The 24731-nt window shown below is 43.8% G+C and overlaps 1 protein-coding gene across 1 annotated transcript; it reads left to right on the top strand.

Moving 5' to 3' along the window:
- Positions 1-16216: 16216 nt before the first annotated feature.
- Positions 16217-16753, top strand: LOC147445984 (uncharacterized). The gene has a single exon (XM_086524657.1). It carries the CDS (start codon positions 16217-16219, stop codon positions 16751-16753), a length of 537 nt encoding a protein of 178 aa, XP_086380783.1.
- Positions 16754-24731: the final 7978 nt, after the last annotated feature.

Below are 24731 nucleotides of genomic sequence, written 5' to 3'. Positions count from 1 at the left end.
GCTGAGGTGGAGGCCAGAATAGTCGACTTGATAGCTGTCAGAGGTGATGAAGTGCCAGTGATTCAGGTGTACTACAAAGTGCGGAAATAGTGGGAACCACTCTGAAGCGTCATACTAGATGGAGGAGCATGGGTACACATTTTGGGAGTACATCTTCAGCAAAGGATCGGAATTACTAACCTGAAACCAGCACCTTTCAAAGTCCGAATGGTGGATCATCTAGTGGTGCAGGCAACTGGAATGGTAGAGAATATGCAGATATGAGTGGGCAAAGCAAAGTTCAAAGCTGTTTCCTAGTACTGGATGTGCAAGGAGCGTATGGGATGCTACTGGGCCGCCCATAACTGTCAATGGCACAGGCTATTCACGACTATGCTAACCAGACTTTAACAATACAAGGGGCCGGTAGCAAATCCAGATTCAGACAAATAACACCAAAAGTTGGAGAAAAGAACTGAGACCCAAAGAGCTCTGTCAGAAGTACAAGGTGAAGAAAATTGAGAGAATGTTGGCAGCTATGAATATTTTTCCATTAACAGAGATAGATCTCAATGCAGTTTTAATAAACAAAGATGAAGCTGAAAAACAAAAGAAACGATTTCTAGAACAGTTCACTGAACTGAATTCAAAAGAACGTCCAGTTCGATTAACTGGAAGGCCAGAAGAACAAATTGAGTTTAGTACACCAGTAGAACCGGCATGCTTTGGAGGAGCTACTGGAAATTAGAATGGTAGTTCAGAGCTCAGAGGATCATCTTGGGATTATGCTGAGGAGTCAACCAAGAGAAAGGGTGGAGGGCCTAACTGGCTGCTTCCAAATGATCAGGAGATAGAGGAATGCCTGAAGAAAACCCTAGAATGATCAAGATTAATAAACATCTGAATCCTACGATGAAAGAGAAGGCACGACATATGTTCCAACACTATAAAGATGTGTTCGCAAGGGAACATACTGATCTCAAAGGAGTGAATCTAGAGGTCTATCAACATAGAATACCACTGAAACCCGATGCCAGGCCAGTACGACTGCAACGCTATCGAATGAATCCGAATTATGTTAAGAAGGTCAAAGAAGATATTGACAACCTTCTAAAAGTTGCGTTCATTACTGTAGTAGCCAGTAGTGATTGGTTGTTTTCTATTGTGGTTGTGCCTAAAAAGAATGGGAAGCTGAGAGTATGCATAGATTATAGGAAACCGAATGCTCAAACCATCAAGGACCCATTTCCATTACCCTTCACATATATGTTACTTGATGAAATTGCAGGATATGAGATGTATAGCTTTATGGATGGGTATAGTGGTTATAACCAGTTACAAATTGCTCCTGAGGATCGGGGAAAGACCACTTTCATTACGGAGTGGGGAGCATTTATGTATGTGGTAATGCCATTTGGTCTTTGCAATGCACTGGCCACTTTTCCAAGATGTATGATGGAAATATTCAATGAATTTCTTCATCAATTCCTCGCCATATTCATGGATGACTTCACTATATATTCCAGAGAGGAAAAGCATTTACTATTTCTTGAGATGGTTTTTAAGCGCTATCAGGAAAAACGGATTTGTTTGAATCCATTCAAATCTGTTTTCTTAGTCTGGAAAGGATAGCTACTAGGACATGTGGTGTCCAGAAATGGAATAGAAATGGCCAATGACAAGATCCAGTGCATCCAACAGGCCAAGGCGCCTAGGAATGCATCAGAATTAAGTTCTTTTCTGGGATATATTAATTTTTACAGAAGGTTTGTGCATAAGTTTGCTTCTCAAGCATTACCATTGTATGAGCTTACAAAGAAAACCAACAAGTTCAGTTGGATTGCTGAATGTGAAGAAAGTTTTCAGAAATTAAAGAATGCCATCGTCAGTAAACCAGTTCTTTGACAACCAGATTGGGATGTCATTTTCCATGTACATGTGGATGCTTCGGGACTGGCAATGGGAGCAATTCTAGCTCAGCTAGAAGGAAGAACTGACTATCCTGTATACTTTGCTAGTCGCAGATTCAGCCAGGCTGAACAAGGATATACAACCACTGAAAGAGAGGCTTTAGGGATGGTTTTCAGTGCTACGAAATTCCGGCATTATTTGCTAGGCAAATTGTTTCATTTCTATGTGGATCATCAAGCCCTATTATTCTTGATTAATAAAATCATTATTCAAGGCAGGCTAATACGGTGGATGATGTTCCTTATGGAATTTGAATTTCGAATTTTCCATAAACTTGGCAAAAACCACTGTGGCACTGATTTCCTCTCTAGGAGTACGGAGGGCTACTCTGAAGTGTCTTTAAGAGACGAACCAGTGGATGCTGAATTATTTTAGCTGGAAGCGGTGGAATCAATTGATCCTGAATTATATGAAGTATATCAGTTTCTTTCTCAGGGTGGCTTCCCAGATGATTGGAAGCAGAACCAGAAGAAGGCTCTAGTTATTAAAAGTTTAAAGTTTACCATTATTGGTGGCTCACTCTACAGATTGGGTGTTGATGGGATTCTTCGTCGATGTGTGCCTATGGAGGGCAGAATGCAAGTTATTTCAGAGGCACATAATGGGGATCAGGTGGACACTTTTCTAATGATATTACTTTCAAGAAGATTCTGCATGCTGGTTTATGGTGGCAAAATTTGATATCTGATGTCAGAAGTTTTGCAAAACCTGTGACCTATGTGAAAGAAGGGGTAGACCCACAACAGCAGACATGACTCCCTTAACACCAGTTCAGCCACTAGGTGTTTTCATGAAATGGGGTTTGGATTTTATGGGACCATTCAAGAAGGTTACTCCCAAAAAGAATAGGTATATATTGATGGCTACCTGCTATGTAACCAAGTGGGTAGAAGCTAAGGCTCTTCCTGACAACACAACAAAATCCACTGCAATGTTTTTATTTGAGAATATTGTCTGCCACTATGGATGTCTTGTGGAGATTGTGTCAGAGCAAGGGACACACTTCATAAATGACACTATGGATATTCTCATAGATATGCTTTTAGTCAAGCATCGAAAATCCGCACCATATTATCCTAGATGCAATGGGCAGGCCAAAAGCAGCAACAAGACCATTAAGACTATCCTCACCAAGATTGTGCAGAAAAAGCTAGAACAGTGGGACTTGAAGCTTCAGACTGCTCTATGGGCATATAGAACAGCTGATAAGGTCACTACGGGGTTACCACCATTTAGAATGGTGTATGGCACTGAAGCTGTTGTACCAATGGAATTTGTCATACACAGTCTCAGAATGGCCGTTGAGCATGGCCTAGATTTTAATCACAATCTGAAAAAGAGACTGGAAGATCTAACACAACTCGATGAGCTGAGACAGAGGGCTATGCTGGAACAAGAAATTGTTCAGCAAAGAAGGAAACACTGGCATGACAAACGAATTAAGGTCCGAGAGTTTCAGAAAGGCGATCTGGTTCTCTTATACCAGTCAAAATTAGGCCCTAAGAAACCAAACTTAAAGATAGCGTGGGCAGGACCATTTGAAGTTGATTGGGTGTTCTCAAATGGCACGGTAAGGCTGAAAGATATGTCTGAATTATTATTGCCAGGGGTATATAATGGAGCTAAAATCAAGCTCTATTATTCAAAAGCCAAGGAAACGGGCATTGATGGTCTGGGAGCTGAAGACCAGGAAAATCCAGAATCAGCTATTTTAGGTCTTTTCCATGTACAACTAGTTCGAGAACCAGTCAAAAAGCTAGAACAGTACCAGTGCGATCAAACCCTGTCCAGACCAGAACCAGAAAAGTATGGACACCAATATCAGTTTTTGGGGGACCAACGGTCAGATGGAATATCAGTGGTAATCATTTCAAAGACGAGCGAAATTCTTGTCCAATGCATGCCTACCACGTCACTTGCGGTGCACATAACTCTAGGAACGGTAAGTAGTGGAGCTTTTATGGCGCGAACGCATATAATAGTAAGGCGAGTAAGAGTTTTTTCTCGCAAATCTCCTGCGCGACGCTTACCTTCTGTTGTCCATTCACCATCGCCAAGCTTCGAAGTGTCCTCACTTGTAGCCGCAAACCTCTTTTTCTGAGGAGACTGTGGATTGTTGCTTGTCCTTGCCAGCCACACCTGGATACAGGTTCGACGAATCAAGTAATTCATCTTCTTCTTCGCCTACTGCTTCATCGTCCTCACGGTGTATGGGTACGAAGAAAATATCGGAGAAGATGCAGGAGGCTATCGATGAAACCCAAGCCCTTATTACTGCTGCAAAGGCAACTCTTCCGCTCATTCCGCATAGTAAGATTCAACGCTATGTGTTTACTAAGCAAGCTTTACTCAAACTATGGGATTTGCATGTGGTTCTGCAAGCCACAAGGATTGAGTTTGACACAACCATCATAAGGCAAGTCCTGGATTCTTTTAATGCAGAAGATGGAAGTGCTATGGTCTATGGTACAAAAGTGATTGTCACTCTAGAGAACATTGCTTTTGCCTTTCGAATGCCAAATGAGCCAAAGCCATCTGTGGCAACGCAGATCAATGCAGATTTGAAGGAAGATGATGCTGCCAAAAAGAAACGGAAAGCCAGTGCACAAGGGATTCCAGTAGTTAGCAGGTTAGGACGTTCCTGCTGCTTATCGATTTGTGGCTGAAGCTGTGATCCTGAAAAATAATCCGACATATGTCTCAGAGAAACTCTTTGCTATGCTTTTAGCAAAGTGATTGGATTCTAAAGTCTCTATCAACCTCTGCCAAATATTGTCGCATAATGTACTTCAACAAATTGCCAAGTTGAAGTCTCAAAGTGTATTCAAGGCTTGGTATGTTTGACAGTTTCTGTACTGGGCAACTGCTCTAGACGTCCATGATCAGGTGAGAATGGCTTGGATCCAGAAGCCATTCCCAGTATCCAAGAATGTAGAATTATCATCTGATGAAGAAGCCCCAGAAAGCCAGTCAGTCCCCACTGGACAGAAGAGAAAGGCTATACAAGAGGAAGCTGGCAGTTCAAAGAGGCCAAGGACGACACTGACCAAAAGCACTGCTCTCCTGAAGCAGTTAGAAAGTCAAATCAAAACAGTGTCTACTGAAAGGACTTCAGTTAGCCAGACTGAACAACATACTGTCCAAACCACTGGTAGAGTCAGCCAGCCAGCAGGCCAGATTTCAGCAACCACCAGTACTGGACAAGACCAGTCAGAAAGGGCCAGTCTTGAGCAGCCAGCAGACCAGACTGATAAGGGCAAAGGACCAACATCTCCAAGTCCACTTGGCAGAGTTTCTGCTCCATACAATGAAGCAGCCCTGAGATTGACAAAGAAAGACAGGTTACAGCAGATGCACTCATCCTCTCAAGGGACGTCTACTTTTGCAAAAATCTGATTATTCTACATTACCCTATCAGGCTCTTGTCACGGTCTATGAGCCAATTGACTCTGACCCAACAACATTTAAGAATGGCTATTCCGTACTTATTCAGTCATCATGGAATACTATTATCAATTGCATGGAACAAATGTTGGATGCTGCAGTGTCAGAAGATGAACTAACTAAAGTAAAGACTGAACTGAAGGAGGTTGAGGAGCAGATTGAAAAGCTGGATCAAGGTAGAGCAGTCCAGAACCTGCACCACAGTATCCTTGAAGCTCAGTCAGCTAGGACTATTCAGCAGTTACAAAATAAGCTCGCCAAGGTGGAGTCTGAGATACGGACCATGCCGGAAGAAAAGGCAGAAGCTGAAAGAGCTGCTGATAGGTTTGAAACTATGCTGAGAATTAAGAGAGTTGAGTTTAACTCCTTACTGACCAGCCACACTGCTCTAAAGGCCACATTAATAGAAAGATGTATCTATAATAATCCTGCCGAGATCTTGAATCCAGAAGGGAATGTTGTTTTCAACATGGATAACTTGAGGTCTCTTATGGAGACAATGCAGAGTGATTTGCAAGATAAATTTTTTGAATATAACAGTGCTCTGGCAAATAAGCTATCCTTGATTATATTGAACAGTAGAAGGATGATGATAAGGAGGAAGAAGAAGCAGAGAAGGAGGATGAACCAGAAGAAGGGCATAATGATGATGATGATGACTTTCCTCCATCTCCACCTCCAGAACCTGGTACTGGTGGTGCAGGGACAACATGAGGAAATTAGTCATAGGCAAACCAACCAGACCAGCATAAAGGGCAACAGTCGAGTGATCAGTAGCTGGGAGAGTAACAACTCAGCAACACTGTAAATTCACCGGCACATCAATCACAACATAGTAGGGATGCTAAAGGGAAAGGCAAAGTTGTTTCTGAGGGTCTAGCAGGTGATGAGCAACATTCATTACAGCTCATCACGCTGAATAAGAGATTGAAACATCAGCAGGCTCCTATAACCAGGCGGTATATGGAGGATGATGATCTTATCTTTGATCTGGATCAATTTCAGCGACTATATGTCGGCGCCAAGGAAATGGTTGAGCATTGGAAATCGGCTGCTTTCCATGATTAGGAGGTCTGTCAACTACTTGAGCATCCCAGTACAATACAACTGTTAGAAAAAGGGTGCCTGAATGGATATTGACTGCTGAAGAGAGAGTAGCTAATCCACATTGGCAACGGCATTCTACTGCAGATTGTTGTTCCCTAGCCATGGAATAAAACTTCTGATGGGGAATAAGCCAACATATAGATGTATGAAGGATGTCAGGAGTCAATTAAAAGAGGTCTTAGTGCAAATGCAGATTGCTAGGGGAGTTCTGGATGAAAGGGTGCGAGCTATTCTTGAAGATCAGACTACCACCAGCAAGGGACCTCAAACTCGAATGTCAGTGGGAGAACAGGCAAATGCTCTCTGGCGACTGTTTCAGCTGGTTAAAGTAACCAGAAAGATGATGCAGCAAGAGAACTAGGTTGTCCTTAATTTCTTAGAATTTTTGTCTGATTCCCCAGTTCTCTTGTATGCTTTATCAGCAAGAGCGCCAGAGTTGCCAAGATTTTTTCCAGCACTCTATCAACATACATAACCACTAGATCGGCTCACATACTTCAAGATTACGGATGATCTTCAGGATTGGTATGAGCGATCGACTGTGGAATGGAAAACTGGCAAACACTTTTCAATGATGCTCTCCAATTGAATGATTTCCAGGAGCTAAGAGACGAGGTGCAGAGGATCAAACTGTGTCTGGGACAATGGAAAATTCAGCTTAGAGGTCTCACTAAGATCACCAACCAGCTATTGCAACTCACTGTTGAGTCCTCTAAAGTTCCTGAAAAAGACATGACGGCTAAACCAGGCCTAGGACCCCAGTACAGAGAGATGGCTGAGATTCTCTTTGAAGCCAGGATTAGAACTAATGAGCCTCTTCCAGAAGGATGGATCCATACAGCTTCGCATTGTCATAAATTGGCCAGGACTCGTCTAACCAAAGGCAAACGCGCGCTCTATGATCCTGACACCAAAACTTATCATCCCCTCACGCCTTATGAAGTAGAAATGACCACAGAGAGGCAGGATCAGCTTGAGCAAGAGGCCATTTACAACCTCATTCAGAAGGAGAATGCTGGCACTGGGACTTCGGAGACACCATCAAGACCTAAGGGCAAAAGGAAGCGGGTTCAGTTGAAGGATACTAGGTAGTTCTATTTTGGTATTCGATGGAGGAATTTTCCAACTGTCTCAGAATCAGACGGCGGATTTTTCCCAACATGTTTAGAATCAGACGGTGGATTTTCTCGGCCGGGTGTGGACATCTCTTTGGCTGACACCCTTGGAATTACAACTATAGGGGTGCAGCCTCGAAAAAAAAAAGCACGACTAGCACCAATGCGGCGCAGAGGAGTGCAGCATTCGTGGTGCAGATGAGAAGAGAGGGGGTGTCAAGCACTCAACAAAGCATGAAATATGGTATAAAGCTACGTTTCAGAAGGATTAGACGGTGGATTTTTGTTTCAAAAATTTTGGAGTCTCACCAAAATTCAAGAAAGGAGGGAAGGATGTAGATGGCGGAGGCAGTCTCACTGGCGGAGGCAGTTCACTAGGTGGGAACCAGCTCCTGGAAAGCCGAGCAGTGGATCAATCAATAATTACCATGATGGTTACCATAGTAACTCCAAGAGGCTATAAATAGGACCCATTATAATGTAATTGGGTTGGCAATTGTTGGTTGTACTTTTGAGCTGTTTTATCTTTTGACTTCCTTCTCTTAGTGTGTGGTTGTAGTCTTGAAGTTGTTCCTAAGCTACATTATCCCCACTTGTACTCTTACTCTGTAATTCCTAATACAGTAGTTGAGTATACTTCAGCCAGATATGCTTTGTATCCAATATTCCTTATGAATCTGAATCTGAACTTAATCTGAACACTAATTCCAGTCATTCAGCTTGTCTATATCTTAACATATGTATTCCACTTCATGTAATTGTTCTAGCTCAGTTTCTATCTCTTCCTCCAGTTCTACTGATTGACTAATGAATCACCAATAGTTGTAAACTTTAACACTGGAATAAGCTATCTAAAGAGATCAGCTCCAATTCCGCTGTCTCTCTCAATCGATTGGTAAGAGCATTCTATCTTAATTAAATACCATGTATAGGATGCTCTCTCTCTCTCTCTCTAGACACTCTGGCATACCATGTCCAAGGCCCACTATGGTGATTCTAGCTTAAGCTTGGATTAAAGGTCCTACGGTCCTACGTGTCTCTGTACATGTAATATACTGCTAGATGACCCATAGTAAGATAGAATTGTTACTAGAAGACATAATAAGAGCATACTATCTAGTCTTAAAGTGCTAGATGGTTCACAAAGAGCATTTTACATTTGTTGCCAAGTGTCTACCGGAATCCCTTTCTTCATGGTTCACATACACTTGTTATCATCTAAACCACAGAGCATCTTAAATAAATACCATGTACCTATACTATACATGTCTATGGGCTAGAGCATGCGTGACGGTCTCTCTAGATAAAGTGTGAGTGTTTCTCGGTGTGCTCTTTAGTAAGATTGAGAGGTTGTATATTATTGGTATGTTGGTAAGGGCACCCCAAGCAACCTTATACCACGTGGCTCTAGCATGTTGATAAGATCGAACCTTATACTATGACACACATGGTATTTAATTACGTTGTGCATGTATTACCTTAATCTGTTGTTTTCATAGTTAGCACATATGAGAGAGGGCTTGTTGAAGTAGTTCAACTCCTAATTCCTATAATAGGATACACTTGCCCACCTCCTCAAAGTCTTGAAGGCACTACATTCATAGAGAGACCCTCACTCCAGGGTTTAGATTATGTGCAAAGAACCTAGTGCTTCCTAGCCTTGCATTGATTGATGACCATACCCTATGCTTTTGTTCTAACAACCCATTGGTTCCTTTACAAACAAAACCTTATGCTTTAACTAAATCTGGAGGGGTGTTGGTCCTAAAATGGAAAATCAAGCATACGGGCTACATATAATGTTCTTGAAAAGACCACCATTGGCACAAAGAGACCCGCCTATATCTTTCACCGTTCAAACAAACCGACAAATTACTAAGTGCAATAGATGAAATTCCACTGTAGTCCCAAGTTTGCAGTTGAACAAAACTTGGAATGACCCAAATAGATCTCTACATAAAAAAAGCATGAATTACATATGTGTGATAGATCTTGTGGAAACACTTAGCATAGCATTTTAGTGGAAAATATGTGCATTTTCCACTACATGTAGTATTGTGATCCTAACCATTGTTCGCTTAAAAAAGATGGAGTTGTTGTAGTTCACAACCAAAAGAACAAAAAGATGTCAAGGTAACTCTGTACATAACAATCTGGAACATGTATACAACTTCTACAAAGTCCAAACTTGATATCCTCGAGCAACAACCCAATTGACAACTTGCTTCACATGGATCACGAACATGGACCGTGTAAGTGTGCGCATGCGTCTGTAGTCACGACTTGTTGCATTTAGTGGAACTCACTATGTGTGTGTGTGTGTGTGTGTGTCGCACTCATTGTCTCGCCGGGCTAAACTTAGAGCACACTCGTCGTTTGATTTAGTTTCTTCCACGTGGCCCGAGAGGGTGCCGGATCCCTCCCCTATATATATATATATATATATATATATATCAACTTCTCTATCTCTCTTTACTGGTCCTCTCTCTCTCTCTCTCTCTCTCTCTCTCTCTGACGACCTCCACCTGCCCTCTGTGGGGAGGGGTCGGGCTTGTGTGTGTGCGCACGCGCGTGTGTGAGGTTGGTGAATGGGAAGCCGGCTTGGAAAACAGATTTCGGCTGGAAGATGAAGAGGCACCTGTGTGTGAGAGAGAGAGAGAGAGAGAGAGAGAGAGACAGCATGGCTCCATTACTCAGGCCCACCTTGGGAGTGTCCCTGTTAATGTATTGTTATCGAGCATCAGTTTGATGGTGCGGCCTTCATCAGCCAGCTAGACATGATCGGGCCGCAAACCGGCATAAAAGTGATCATTGAAGTGGCCAGGGCCGCTGTCCGCGCGGCTTCCCTAATTTATCAGTCCGGCCATCACCATCGCCAACAATGGCCACAATAACGCAACCATGGCAAGAACCTGATTATCGCTAATCAGCTGCCTAATCCTGCTCCTGCGCTACAATGAGGACAGTGCGCACGCGGGGGGGGGGAGAGAGAGAGAGAGAGGCGGCCGAAGGCCCCCGGCCACACTAGTATCCAACTATTTTACTCTGTTATGTCCTTTTTCAGCCTCTCCACGTGGCACAGAAAGGACGCAGCGGACGGGCTTGCTGGAGAGCCGCCGGGGGGAGAGCTGATGGGTTGAGCAAGTGGCTCGGGGGGAGCTGATGGGTCGCGAAGCAAGGCCATGACGAGGTGAATAGGCATGAGTGGAGGCAGCCGTTGCCGCAGTCCAGAGAGAGAGAGAGAGAGAGAGAGAGCGCTGCTGTCCGAGCTAGTGCAGACGAGTCAGCATAGCTGCACTCGCGTTGCTGAACTCAGAGAGAGAGAGAGAGAGAGAGAGAGAGAGAGAGAGAGAGAGCACTGCTGTCCGAGCTAGTGCGGGCGAGTTGGTGTCCTAGCTGCTGCAGACGGAGCTGCTGTCTGAGCTGGCGCAGATCACGAGTCGACGAGAGCTGCTACTGCACATTCGAGAGCTGTTGTTGTACGTCTGAGAGCTTCTAACCGAGCCGAGCTATCGGACCTGCTGCTGTACGAGCCAAGTAGTAGTCCCACTTCTCTCTCTCTCTCTCTCTCTCTCTCTCTCTGTCTCTCTCTCTCTCCTGCAGGCTGGCAGTGATGACGGCCTCCACCTGCCCTCTGTGGGGAGGGGTCAGGCCTGTGTGCGTGTGTGTGCGCGCGTGCGTGTGTGAGGTTGGTGAATGGGAAGCCGGCTTGGAAAACAGATTTCGGCTGGAAGATGAAGAGGCACCTGTGAGAGAGAGAGAGAGAGAGAGAGAGAGAGAGAGAGCATGGCTCCATTACTCAAGCCCACCTTAGGAGTGTCCCTGTTAATGTATTGTTATCGAGCATCAGTTTGATGGTGCGGCCTTCATCAGCCAGCCAGACATGATCGGGCCGCCAACCCGCATAAAAGTGATCACTGAAGTGGCCAGGGCCACTGTCCACGCGGCTTCCCTAATTTATCAGTCCGGCCATCACCATCGCCAACAATGGCCACAATAACGCAACCATGGCAAGAACCTGATTATCGCTAATCAGCTGCCTAATCCTGCTCCTGCGGCTACTTTCAGCTTTTATGAAGACCTGCGGCGCAGGCTCCATCTGGATTGTGACCTGCTTCTCTCTTGACGTTTCGTCTTGTCTGCAGGTTTCGATTGTCCGAGAGAGAGAGAGAGAGACACCTTAGGTCCAATCAGTGTCGAGAAAAATCATTTCTCCAAACATACAAAATCATTTTTCGAAATAAATATAACGTCTCTAAACCTGAAATGCAAAAGGACTAAATGACGTGCAAGCTTTCAGTGAATGCATGATCAGGGAATGAATGAATGGGGGGGGGGGGGAGAGAGAGATAGATAGATACATAGATTTTATTATCGTCCTCGGAGGTCAAATATGACCTATGGGACCAAAGTTACATTTGATGTAGTATGTGTATGGCTGATGAGTGACTCTCGATGCTCCAAAATTGTAGTGATGAGAGTCGCAATGGAGAGTCCACACTTTGGCTGGGAGAGAAAAGTGTGTAGGTCTAAGCTATGGCTGAAAATGTGAGAGAAGCAAGTTCGGATGTGATCAAAAGCTGAGCACTCTAGTAGTGTGTGGTACTCAGACTCTCGAACTTGCAGTGAGCATAATGTGCACAATCGATTTGACTCTTCTCCATTGCCCCAATGCCCTATCTCGCATCGAAGGAAATGGGACCTAAGCCGAATTGCTGCGATAGTGCGTATCGAAGGGAATAGGCTCAAGCATGTAAGTGTGAGTACGGTTTCCTCTCTCAGCGAAGAACATGGTTTTGAAGAGAGAGAGAGAGAGAGAGAGAGAGAGAGAGAGACCTTAGGTCCAATTAGTGTTCGGGAAAAATTATTTTTCCAATCACTCAAAATTCCTTTTCTTCAGTTTTCCAAGAGGAAGGAAAATTAGGTTTATTCTTCGGGTTTTTACACTAATTTTCTTTATTTTGGGGTAGAATTTCTCCTTTTCCCCATGCCTTTAACCGGCATTTTTGAAATGGAAAACGGCACAATATTAATCTGAGATGCATTTTTCCCAAACATTGAGTCCAATCGAAGCAAAAGCTCCAACTTTGCGGTCAAGATTTTTGAAACGCAGTTCTCTCTCTCTCTCTCTCTCTCTCTCTCTCTCTCTCTCTCTCTCTCTCTCTCTCTCTCTCAGGATAAGCGCACTTGGAAGACCTTAGAGCAACCACGAGGTGAGGAGGTGATGCGAGGGAGCTGCGTGAGCCTCCAGTGGGACATGAACATTTGGTCTTCTCTCTCTCTCTCTCTCTCTCTCTCTCTCTCTCTCTCTCTCTCTCTCTCTCTCTCTCTCTCTCTCTCTCTCTCTCGCGCGCGCGCGCGCAAGGATCATACACAACTTTTCGATCGTGAGATTATTTTTTACCTTTTCGATCGTGAGATCGTAGGATGTGGTAGATGCTACAAGTAATGTTAGCGTGATCTTCAAGTTCCATATTAGAAAATACATCATGAAAAAATCCCTATGCACATCCTTTACTTACATGAACTTTTTGGAACGGTAAGCATACACTCTTTGTTTTAGAGCTATACATTATGACCATTGTGTAGTGGCTCTTCTAATGGAATCAATCATTATTTTACGTTAAGTAAGTGGTTGATAGGTCCTTTGTAACATTCTATGTCTTTGTCTATCTCTATCTCTCTCCCTCCCTCCCACCAGACAAAGAGCAAGGAGCAAAAAGTTAGCAGAGAATACATCTTGAAAAAATCCCGTTCATATCTCAACCATCTCTACCTCTATGCACATCTTTTACTTACAAAAACTCTTTGATGTTTGAAAAGGTAAGCATACACGCTTTGTTTTAGAGCTATACATTATGACCATTGTGTAGTGGCTCTTCTTATGGAATCATAAATTATTGTAGGTGAAGTAAGTGGTTGATAGGTCATTTGTACATTCTCTCTCTCTCTCTCTCTCTCTCTCTCCCCGACAAAGACCAAGGAGCCATATATAGAGAGTGAATAGTAATAATATAAATGAGCCCCCTTTTGAAATAGAAAGCCCTTTGTTGCCAATCATAGGGTCTCCAATTGAAGAGATTGGTGAGAGCTTGAGAGTGATTGTTAGAGAGGACCACATTACAAATTATCATTGTCTCCTATGCATGCAAGTTGAGAAACTTCAGCCAATAAACCAACACATCTTCCTACTCTCTCTCTCTCTCTCTCTCTCTCTCTCTCTCTCTCTATCTATCTTTGTCTATAGAGACGATTGAGACAATGGTTTCTCAATTTATTTTCTTTTTCTTCCATGTGTATCTATGTGTAGTAAAATGGACCTAACTTGAACTACACTTGTACCTCTTGCAACTACAACCAACGGTGCAAGCTCCTCCCGCATAGAAGTATATACTTCAACCAATGATGATGAAGAGATTGTGACACCTCTTCCTATTCATAGCGTGCGTGGTGCAAAGAGGCTAGCTAGAACATTGGGTGGGCTAACCAAGAGGCAAGTTCTTGAATCTCTTGGAGAAATCAAGTCTGCGTGTGATCGGGTGGAGACAACTCAGCTGAGCAATGTGGAGATGCTCCAAACACTTGGCTCCAGTGCTCATGTTAAGGGTGGACTTGCATGGAAGTTGCCTGATGAAATGAAAGAGACCCAATCAAAGATCTTGGAAAATCAATTGCAGTTACAGAGAGCCATAGCTCGGATTGAGGTGAGCCAGCAGCAAGCCTTGGAGTTTCTTGGGAATTTTCGCATAGAGCTCTTGGGAGTTCTTGGGGGCCAACGCAATGACCAAGATCATGCCCTGCGTGAAATTGTGCCCACTTTAAGGAGCACTGTGAACAAATTGGGTGCCTTGACAAAGCTACAAGGTTCTGGTGTTTCAGAGATTCGAGCCGCTTCAAATAAATTGGGTGCCTTGACACATTTACAAGGTTCTGCAGTTTCAGAGATTCTAGTTGCTTCAAGTAAATTGGGTGCCCCTTGACAAGGCTACAAGGTTCTCGAGTTTCAGAGATTCAAGCCACTTCCAATAAATTGAATGCAATGGTTAAACACAATTTTCCAAAACCAAACAATCGTGTTGGTTACAATGCACGTGAGCGAAGTACAAATTGCTTATGATATATGTAAAACATTGGTATGCAATGAGAAAATGGGAACTTTGCTTTATGTAATTTTTTAGAGTTTTCAATCTAAAAAAGATATCTAAAATGTTAAACACCAAAGACACATTATGGTGTATTTTCCTCTAGCTACACACATGATAGCACATGCATGTATGTAAACTAGGATTATGGTATCTCTCTCTCTCTCTCTCTCTCTCTTTCTCTCTCTCTCTCTCTCTCTCCATCTGCTATGGAACTTCAATTATTATCGTGTTGGTTACAATGCATGTGAACAAAGTGCAAATCGCTTATGATATATGTAAAACATTGCTATGCAATGAGAAAATGGGAACTTTGCTTTATGTAAGTTTTTAGAGTTTTTCAATTTAAAAAAGATAACTGATAACTGAAACGCATGTGCATACTTACTTATACACATGTCAAACACCAAAGACACGTTATGGTGTATTGACCTCTACACATGTGATATTACATGCATGTATGTAGACTAGGATTATGGTGAATCTCTCTCTCTCTCTCTCTCTCACTCACACACACACACACACACACACATTAATAATTGAAGTCTCATAGCAAATGGTGTCAGGACCGCGAATGTTGTCCCTAGGGCATGCAAGGCGTATTAGACATCTTGCTCAATCTCAAAGAGCTAGGCGTGAAATAGCAAGGAATAGAGCTAGGAACTCTTTGTACAACAAGGCATTGAGGGGCTTAGGGTTACATCCACATATTTCTTATGAAAGATATGAAAGAGAGTGTTATGAGAGACCTGAGCCACCCATTGTTGGCCAAGGTCCAGATCATGAGTGTATGGATATTCCCCGGATATTCATGTTGAAGACCATCAAAGTAATTTAGAGCAAATGTGCATAGAGCCCCCAGTCGTGTTTGAATAGGGAGACTATACAAAGGTGGCAAGACATTGTTTGTCAATTTGCTCTAACTATGCATCTACTCCCATCTTGAAAAATCCTTCCATGGCACCACTTCTGTTTGGAAAGTGTTTGATACACAACTTACGTTGCTTAGACTTTGAATGTTCCACTTGTGGAGCTGTAGTATGGAAGGTTGAAGGAAGAAGTATTCGTAATTTTGTAGGAAAGTATTGTTGTTTGGATGGCAAGATTCATTTGCTGCCTTTGAGTGAGCCACCCCCATAACTGAAAGATTTGATGCAATCCTCTACATGAAGAGGCAAGAATTTCTTAAATAATATTCGCGGAAACAATAATTCACTTGCATTTGCCTCTTTGGGTGCTCACATTGATGAAAACATGTCCCGAGGAAGAGGAGTTTACACGTTCAAGGCACATGGTTGTATATATCACAATATTGGTCCTTTAATGCCAATTGAAGGACGTAGTGAAGTTCCTCGATTTGCACGGTTGTATTTTTCTGACACGGAGCATGAGCTATAAAATAGATTGCATCATGTTCCACACTTGGACATTGAAGTATTACAAACTTTACAAGAAATGATGCATAGGGTGAATCCTTATGCTCATGCACTTCGCACTGCAGGTGCTATGGTTAATGGATATGTTGTTTTAGAGATTAAGATGGTGATAACTGAATCTCGCTCTAATGGGTGGCAATATCTTGCTCCCCATGGTGGTGAAGTTGCTGCTATATTGCCTAGGCAAGGCGATGAGAGAACTATAGGGCATCGTGACATAGTATTAAATCTTCGAGAAGGAGGGTTAAAAAGAGTTTCTAATTTGCATCGATCATACATGCCTCTTATGTATGTTCTTTTGTTTCCAATGGGAGAAGATGGATGGTATCCTTCACTACAAAGCGGATCCAGACAGAAAATTACACAAAAACAATACTATAGTTTTCGTATACAAATAAGAAATGACACCACTGAGTGTCTCTTACGGGGTGAAAGATTGCTCCAGCAATATATTGTGGATGCATATAGTTCCATGGAGGACTCACATTTGTTGTGGCTAAGAAATAATCAGAGGACACTCCGTGCTGAGGTCTATAATGGCTTGGCTGATATGATCTAGGCTAGGAATGGTATCGATGCTATTTTGGGACAAACTGCTGGGCGTAGAATTGTCTTGCCCTCTTCTTTCACTAGAGGGCCAAGATACATGTGCCAATTGTACCAAGATGCCATGGAAAATGTTCGTAAGAGGGGAAAGCCTGATCTCTTTATAACCTTTACATGTAATCCATGATGGATAGAAATAGAAGAAGCATTGCTACCAGGACAAAGTGCTGTAGACCGTCCGGATCTAACTGCACGTTCTATCAAAATTTTAAAGACATGATGCATTTGCTTATAAAAAAGGTTGTCTTTGGAGATGTTGTAGGTCATGTATGTGTGATCGAGTTTCAAAAGCGAGGTCTTCCACGTGCACATATATTGTTGATTTTAGCATATCAGTACAAATCAATGGAAGCATCCCACTATAATAAGTTGGTGTGCGCTGAGCTCCCAGACAAAGAGCTATTTTCAGAGTTGCATAGTGTGATTAGTTTATGCAATATTCATGGACCATGTGGTCCCTTGAATTCAAATGCTCCATGTATGGTTGATGGAAAATGTAAGTTTAAATATCCACGCAAAATTTGCACTGTCTACAAATGTGGATGAAAGTGGATATCCTACGTATATGAGACGAGATAATGGAAGTTTTGTTCAATTAAGAGATTGCAAGCTAGACAATAGATGGGTTGTTCCATACAACCCATTTTTATCATTGAGATATAAAGCACACATCAAGGTTGAGGTTTGGTCAACCATTTCTGTTGTAAAGTATTTGTACAAGTATGTATATAAGGGCCATGATCGAGTCACTGTGGTGCTCCGTGATCATGAAGGTGCTTTTGACGAAATTAAGAGCTATCTTGATGCACGATCTGTTTCTGCATCTGAAGCTATTTGGCAAATTTATCGTTTTGACATGCATGAAGAGAAGCCTGATATCCAAAGATTGCAAGTTCATCTTGCCAATCAAAATACTATGAATTTTTGAGATTCAGATGATTTGGCAGAGTAAGTAAATAACAACAAAGTTAAGAAGACAACACTTAGTGAGTGGTTTGTTGTAAACCAAAATCATCATGAGGCCCATATGCTAACATATGCTGACTTTCCTATTATGTGGGTTTGGAACAAGACTAAAAAACAATGGACACAAAGACAATTTTGGAGATACCGTTGGAAGAATGTACAACATTGTCCCCACTGCCGGAGATGTTGACTATTTACGGATTTTGCTAACCATATGTAAGGGATGCAAGTGTTATGATGACTTGAGAACATATGAAGGACACATTTATGCTACATTCAAAGAGGCTTGCAATGCTAGAGTGTTATTGCAAAGTGACGAGGAGAGGATCACATGCTTGGAAGAAGCCTCTTCTTTTCAAACTGGATTGCAATTGCGCCAATTGTATGCTATTATATGGGTATATTGTGAGCCATTATGTCTAGGGACATTGTGGGATAGGTTTTCTATTGAGCTTTCTAAAGACTATGCATATGCTTTAAACATGCGTGTTCTTGATGCAAGAGTTTGACAAGAAGTTGCTAAAAGTCGGGCACTTTGTAATCTGCATTCTTTGCTACAACAATATGTTAAGAGGCTCTTTGACTATCCCGGGATGCCTCCAATTGATCAAAGTTTTATGTCTTTAAGTAGGAGTAGTGTATTAGCAGAAGAGACCATGTATGATACTACCGAACAATGTAGTATGGAAAAACAAATGGAAAGGTCTCTAAACAATGGCCAGCGTGATGCTTACAATTGTATGCTATAAGCAGTTGAGCAAAATGGAGGGGGTGTCTTCTTTCTAGATGGTCTGGGGGGGTCTGGAAAAACCTATGTTTATAATGCATTGCTTGCACGCTTCGAGGTGAATGTAAGGTAGGGTTGGCATGTGCATCATCTGGTATTGCAGCTTTGCTCCTTAACAATGGAAGAATTGCACATTCGAGGTATAAGATTCCTCTAGAATTAAATTCTGAGTCAACATGCAATATAAAAGTGAATAGCCAACTTGCAGAATTGTTGAGGAGAGTAGCTTTGATAATATGGGATGAAGCATTCATGACTCATCGCCATGCTTTTGAGGGTGTAGATAGGAAACTCAGAGATGTTTTACAAATAGACAGTCTGTTTGGTGGAAAGGTAGTTTTGCTTGGAAGTGACTTTAGGAAAATTCTATCAGTTGCATGTAAAGGTAGCCTTTTTCAGGCTCTGCATGTGGCACAAAAAGAATGCATCCGACGGGCTTGCCGGAGAGCCGTCGGGGGGGGGGGAGCTGATGGGTCGCGACGCAAGGCCATCACGAGGTGAAGAGGCAAGGGTGGAGGCAACCGTTGCCGCAGTACTACGAGAGAGAGAGAGAGAGAGAGAGAGAGAGAGAGAGAGAGAGAGAGAGAGAGAGAGAGAGAGAGAGAGAGAGAGAGAGAGAGAGCGCTGCTATCCGAGCTGATGCAGACGAGTCGGCATAGCTGCACTCGCGTTGCTGAACTTAGAGAGAGAGAGAGAGAGCTGTTGTCCGAGGTGGTGCAAAGGAGGTGGTGTCCGAGCTAGTGCAAGCGAGCTAGTGGCATAGCTACTACAGACGAGCTGCTATCTGAGCTGGTGCAGATCACGAGTCAACGAAAGCTGCTGTTTGAGTTGTTGTTGTACGTCCGAGAGCTGCTAACCGAGTCGAGCTATCCGAGCTGCTGTTGTCTGAGCCAGGTAGTAGTCACACTTCTGTCTCTCTCCTCTCTCTCTCTCTCTCTCTCTCTCTCTCTCTCTCTCTCTCTCTCTCTCTCTCTCTCTCTCTCTCTCTCTCTCTCTCTCCCCCCCCCCCCCTCATCCTACATGCTGGCAGTGATGGCGGCCTCCACCCGCCCTTGACGAAGGCATAAGGTGCAACATCGACGAGACTCCTCGCCATTGCCCCAACGTCCTGCCTCATAGTGTAGAGAATGGGAGGTAAGAAGAGAGAGAGAGAGAGAGAGAGGAGAGAGAGAGAGAGAGAGAGAGAGAGAAGAGAGAGAGAGAGAGAGAGAGAGAGAGAGAGAGAGAGAGAGAGAGAGAGAGAGAGAGAGCACTGCTATCCGAGCTGATGCAGACGAGTCGGCATAGCTGCACTCGCGTTGCTGAACTTAGAGAGAGAGAGAGAGCGTTGCTGTCCGAGGTGGTGTCTGAGCTAGTGCAAGCGAGCTAGTGGCCTAGCTGCTCTGCATACGAGCTGCTATCTGAGCTGGTGCAGATCACGAGTTAACGAAAGCTGTTGTTTGAGTTGCTGCTGTACGTCCGAGAGCTGCTAACCGAGTCGAGCTATCCGAGTTGCTGTTGTCTGAGCCAGGTAGTAGTCACACTTCTCTCTCTCTCTCTCTCTCTCTCTCTCTCTCTCTCTCTCTCTCTCTCATCCTACATGCTGGCAGTGATGGCGGCCTCCACCTGCCCTGTGCGCGGAGGGGCCGGGCCTCTGTGTGTGTGTGTGTGAGTGAGGTTGGTGAATGGGAAGCCAGCTTGGGAAATAGATTTTGGCTAGAAGATGAAGAGGCACTTGCGAGCGAACGAGAGAGAGAGATAGATATATATATATATAGTTCTATTACCGTGCTTGGAGGTCAAATATGACCTATGGGACAAAATGAACATGTCATGTGGTGTGAGTGGAGGTCATAAGTGACTCTCGATGCTCAAAAATGGCTGAAATGAGCACCGCAATAGAGAGTCCACATCGTGGTTGGGAGAGGAAGGTATGTAGGGAGAGCTCATGGCTGAATATATGGGAAAAGAGGACCTAATGTGGTCAAAAGCTGAGCACTCAAGTAATGTGTGGTATTCACTCTCTCGCACTTGACGAAGGCATAAGGTGCAACATCGACGAGACTCCTCGCCATTGCCCCAACGTCCTGTCTCGCAGCGTAGAGAATGGGAGGTAAGAAGAGAGAGAGAGAGAGAGAGAGAGAGAGAGAGAGAGAGAGAGAGAGAGAGAGAGAGAGAGAGAGAGAGAGAAGAGAGAGAGAGGAGAGAGAGAGAGCACTGCTATCCGAGATGATGCAGACGAGTCGGCATAGCTGCACTCGCATTGCTCAACTTAGAGAGAGTGAGAGCGCTGCTGTCCGAGGTGGTGCAAAGGAGGTGGAGTCCGAGCTAGTGCAAGCGAGCTAGTGGCCTAGCTGCTCTGCAGACGAGCTGCTATCTGAGCTGGTGCAGATCACGAGTCAACGAAAGATGCTGTTTGAGTTGTTGCTGTACGTCTGAGAGCTGCTAACCGAGTCGAGCTATCCGAGTTGCTGTTGTCTGAGCCAGGTAGTAGTCACACTTCTCTCTCTCTCTCTCTCTCTCTCTCTCTCTCTCTCATCCTACATGCTGACAGTGATGGCGGCCTTCACCTGCCCTGTGCGCGGAGGGGCCGGGCCTCTGTGTGTGTGTGTGAGTGAGGTTGGTGAATGGGAAGCCGGCTTGGGAAATAGATTTTGGCTGGAAGATGAAGAGGCACCTGCGAGCGAACGAGATAGATAGATAGATATATATATATAGTTCTATTACCGTGCTTGGAGGTCAAATATGACCTATGGGACCAAATGAACATGTCACGTGGTGTGAGTGGAGGTCATAAGTGACTCTCGATGCTCAAAAATGGCTGAAATGAGCACCGCAATAGAGAGTCCACATCGTGGTTGGGAGAGGAAGGTATGTAGGGAGAGCTCATGGCTGAATATATGGGAAAAGAGGACCTAATGTGGTCAAAATCTGAGCACTCAAGTAGTGTGTGGTATTCAGTCTCTCGCACTTGACGAAGGCATAAGGTGCAACATCGACGAGACTCCTCGCCATTGCCCTAATGTCCTGTCTCGGAGCGTAGAGAATGGGAGGTAAGAAGAGAGAGAGAGAGAGAGAGAGAGAGAGAGAGAGAGAGAGAGAGAGAGAGAGAGAGAGAGAGAGAGAGAGAGAGAGAGAGAGAGAGAGAGAGAGAGAGAGAGAGAGAGTTCTATTATCATCCTCGGAGGTCAAATATGACATATGGGACGAAATGAACATGTCACGTGGTGTGAGTGGAGGTCATAAGTGACTCTCGATGCTCAAAAATGGCTAAAATGAGTATCACAATAGAGAGTTCACATGGTGGTTGGGAGAGGAAGGTATGAAGGGAGAGCTCATGGTTGAATATATGGGGAAAAGAGGACCTAATGTGGTCAAAAGCTGAGCACTCAAGTAGTGTGTGGTACTCACTCTCTCGCACTTGACGAGGGCATAAGGTGCAAAGTCGATGAGACTCCTTGCCAGTGCCCCAACGTCCTGTCTCGCAGCGTAGAGAATGGGAGCTAAGACGAATGGAGGCAATGGTGCAGATCGCACTCAACGGATGGGCTCAAGGATGTAGGGATGGGTTCGGTTACCTCGTTCAAAGAAGAAAAGAGATTTATAGTTTGGGGCAACGTGTGTGGTGTAATGGTTGAAGCGAGAACCTTCGGATTTCTCCCAAGCCGCGATACATTGGCGTTGTAAGAAGGCCTCATTAACTTGGGAGTCGATCGACACATCCTTGACCAAGTGACATGCATCGCATCTTCCAAACCATTTCTTGATGTCAAGCATCCACCCCGAACTTAGTATTTTGCTCTTGCATGCCTTTTGGACCTTTTGACTTGCTTCATATGCGATTCTAGGAAGTTGATACAAAGGGCTACATTGTGTCTTAAGCATGTACTCCACAACCCTTTGCATGCCCAAGATCATTAGGAAGCGATCTAGACTCTAGAAGAGAGAGAGAGAGAGAGAGAGAGAGAGAGAGAGAGAGAGAGAGAGAGAGAGAGAGAGAGAGAGAGAGAGAGAGAGAGAATGTACCTATATTGTTATCAAGCATCAGGTTGGTGGTGCGGCCTTCATCAGCTAGCCAGACATGATCAGGCCACCAACCCGCATAAAAGTGATCATTGAAGTGGCCAGGTTCGCTGTCCGTGCGACTTCTCTAATTTAGCTGTCCAGCCATCACCATCGTCGCCAGCAATGGCCACAATAACACAACCATGGCAAGAACCTGATTATCGCTAATCAGCTACCTAATCTTGCTTTTGCGACTGCTTTCAGCTTTTACAAAGCCCTGCAGCACAGGCTCCATCTGGATTGTGACCTGCTTCTCTCTTGAGGTTTCCTCTTATAAGCTTTTCTGCAGGTTTTGATTGTCACAGAGAGAGAGAGAGAGAGAGAGAGAGAGAGAAGAGAGAGAGAGAGAGAGAGAGAGAGAGAGAGAGAGAGAGGAGAGAGGAGGCTTAGGTCCAATCTGTGTTCGAGAAAAATCATTTTTCCAAATAAATATAACGTCTCTAAACCTGAAATGCAAAAGGACTAAATGACGTGAGAGAGAGAGAGAGAGAGAGAGAGAGAGAGAGAGAGAGAGAGACCTTAGGTCCAATTAGTGTTCGGGAAAAATCATTTTTCCAAACACTCAAAATTTCCTTTCTTGAGTTTTCCAAGAGGAAATCTGGGAAAATTAGGTTTATTCTTCGGGTTTTTACATGAATTTTCTTTATTTTGGGGTAGAATTTCTCCTTTTCCCCATGCCTTTAAAAATTGAAAACGGCACGATATTAATTCGAGACGCATTTTTCCCAAACATTGAGTCCAATCAAAGCAGATGCTCCAACTTTGCGGTCAAGATTTTTGAAATGCAGTTCCTCTCTCTCTCTCTCTCTCTCTCTCTCTCTCTCTCTCTCTCTCTCTCTCTCTCTCTCTGAGGATAAGCGCAGGTGGAAGACCTTAGGTCAACCATGAGGTGAGGAGGTGACGCGAGGGAGTTATGTGAGGCTCCAGTGGGACATGAACATCTAGCTCTCTCTCTCTCTCTCTCTCTCTCTCTCGCAAGGGTCATACACAACTTTTCGATCGTGAGATTACTTTTTATCTTTTTGATCGCAAGATCGTAGGAGGTGGTGATGCTACAAGTAATGTTAGCGTGATCTTCAAGTTCCATATTAGAGAATACATCATGAAAAAATCCCTATGCACATCCTTTACTTACATGAATTGTTTGAAAAGGTAAGCATACACTCTTTGTTTTAGAGCTGTACATTATGACCATTGTGTATTGGCTCCGTCTCTCTCTCTCTCTCTCTCTCTCTCTCTCTCTCTCTCACACACACACACACACACACACACACACACACACACACACACACACACAACACACACACACACACACACACACACACACTTTTCATGCGTGCACAGGAGACGGGGTATTTTTTCTCTCTCTCTCTCTCTCTCTCTCTCTCTCTCTCTCCTCTCTCTCTCTCTCTCTCTCTCTCTCTCTCTCTCGGAGGATTAGCGCATGTGGAAGACCTTAGGCCAACCATGAGGTGAGGAGGTGATGTGAGGGAGCTGGGTGAGCCTCCAGTGGGACATGAACATGTGGCTCTCTCTCTCTCTCTCTCTCTCTCTCTCTCTTGCAAGGGTCATACACAACTTTTCGATCGTGAGATTATTTTTTATCTTTTTGATCGTGAGATCGTAGGATGTGGTAGATGCTACAAGTAATGTTAGCGTGATCTTCAAGTTCCATATTAGAGAATACATCATGAAACAATCCCTATGCACATCCTTTACTTACATGAACTGTTTGAAAAGGTAAGTATACACTCTTTGTTTTAGAGCTATAAATTATGACCATTGTGTAGTGGCTCCGTCTCTCTCTCTCTCTCTCTCTCTCTCTCTCTCTCTCTCTCTCTCTCTCACCACACACACACACACACACACACACACACACACACAACACCACACACACACTCTTTTTCATGCGCGCACAGAGAGACGAGGTATTCTCTCTCTCTCTCAGTCGTTTTTTGACCTAGTAGACAGCAGTTCACTCTTTTGATCATAACTTCTTCATTTGAACTCCAATTTAAGTGATCTATAGCTTCAATCAAAGAGCACAAAGCCCTCTACATATTGATGTAAAAACAGAATTTTTCTAAGCAATGGAAGGCTTTGCTGTAACAACATCTCAGAACTGAAAAAACTG

The sequence above is a fragment of the Adiantum capillus-veneris genome, chromosome 12 (genome assembly GCF_014529385.1).
Source record: "Adiantum capillus-veneris isolate H3 chromosome 12, ASM1452938v2, whole genome shotgun sequence".
Lineage (NCBI taxonomy): Eukaryota > Viridiplantae > Streptophyta > Polypodiopsida > Polypodiales > Pteridaceae > Adiantum > Adiantum capillus-veneris.
Note: the sequence above shows the minus strand (reverse complement) of the source record. Positions and strands in the feature narration are given on the sequence as shown.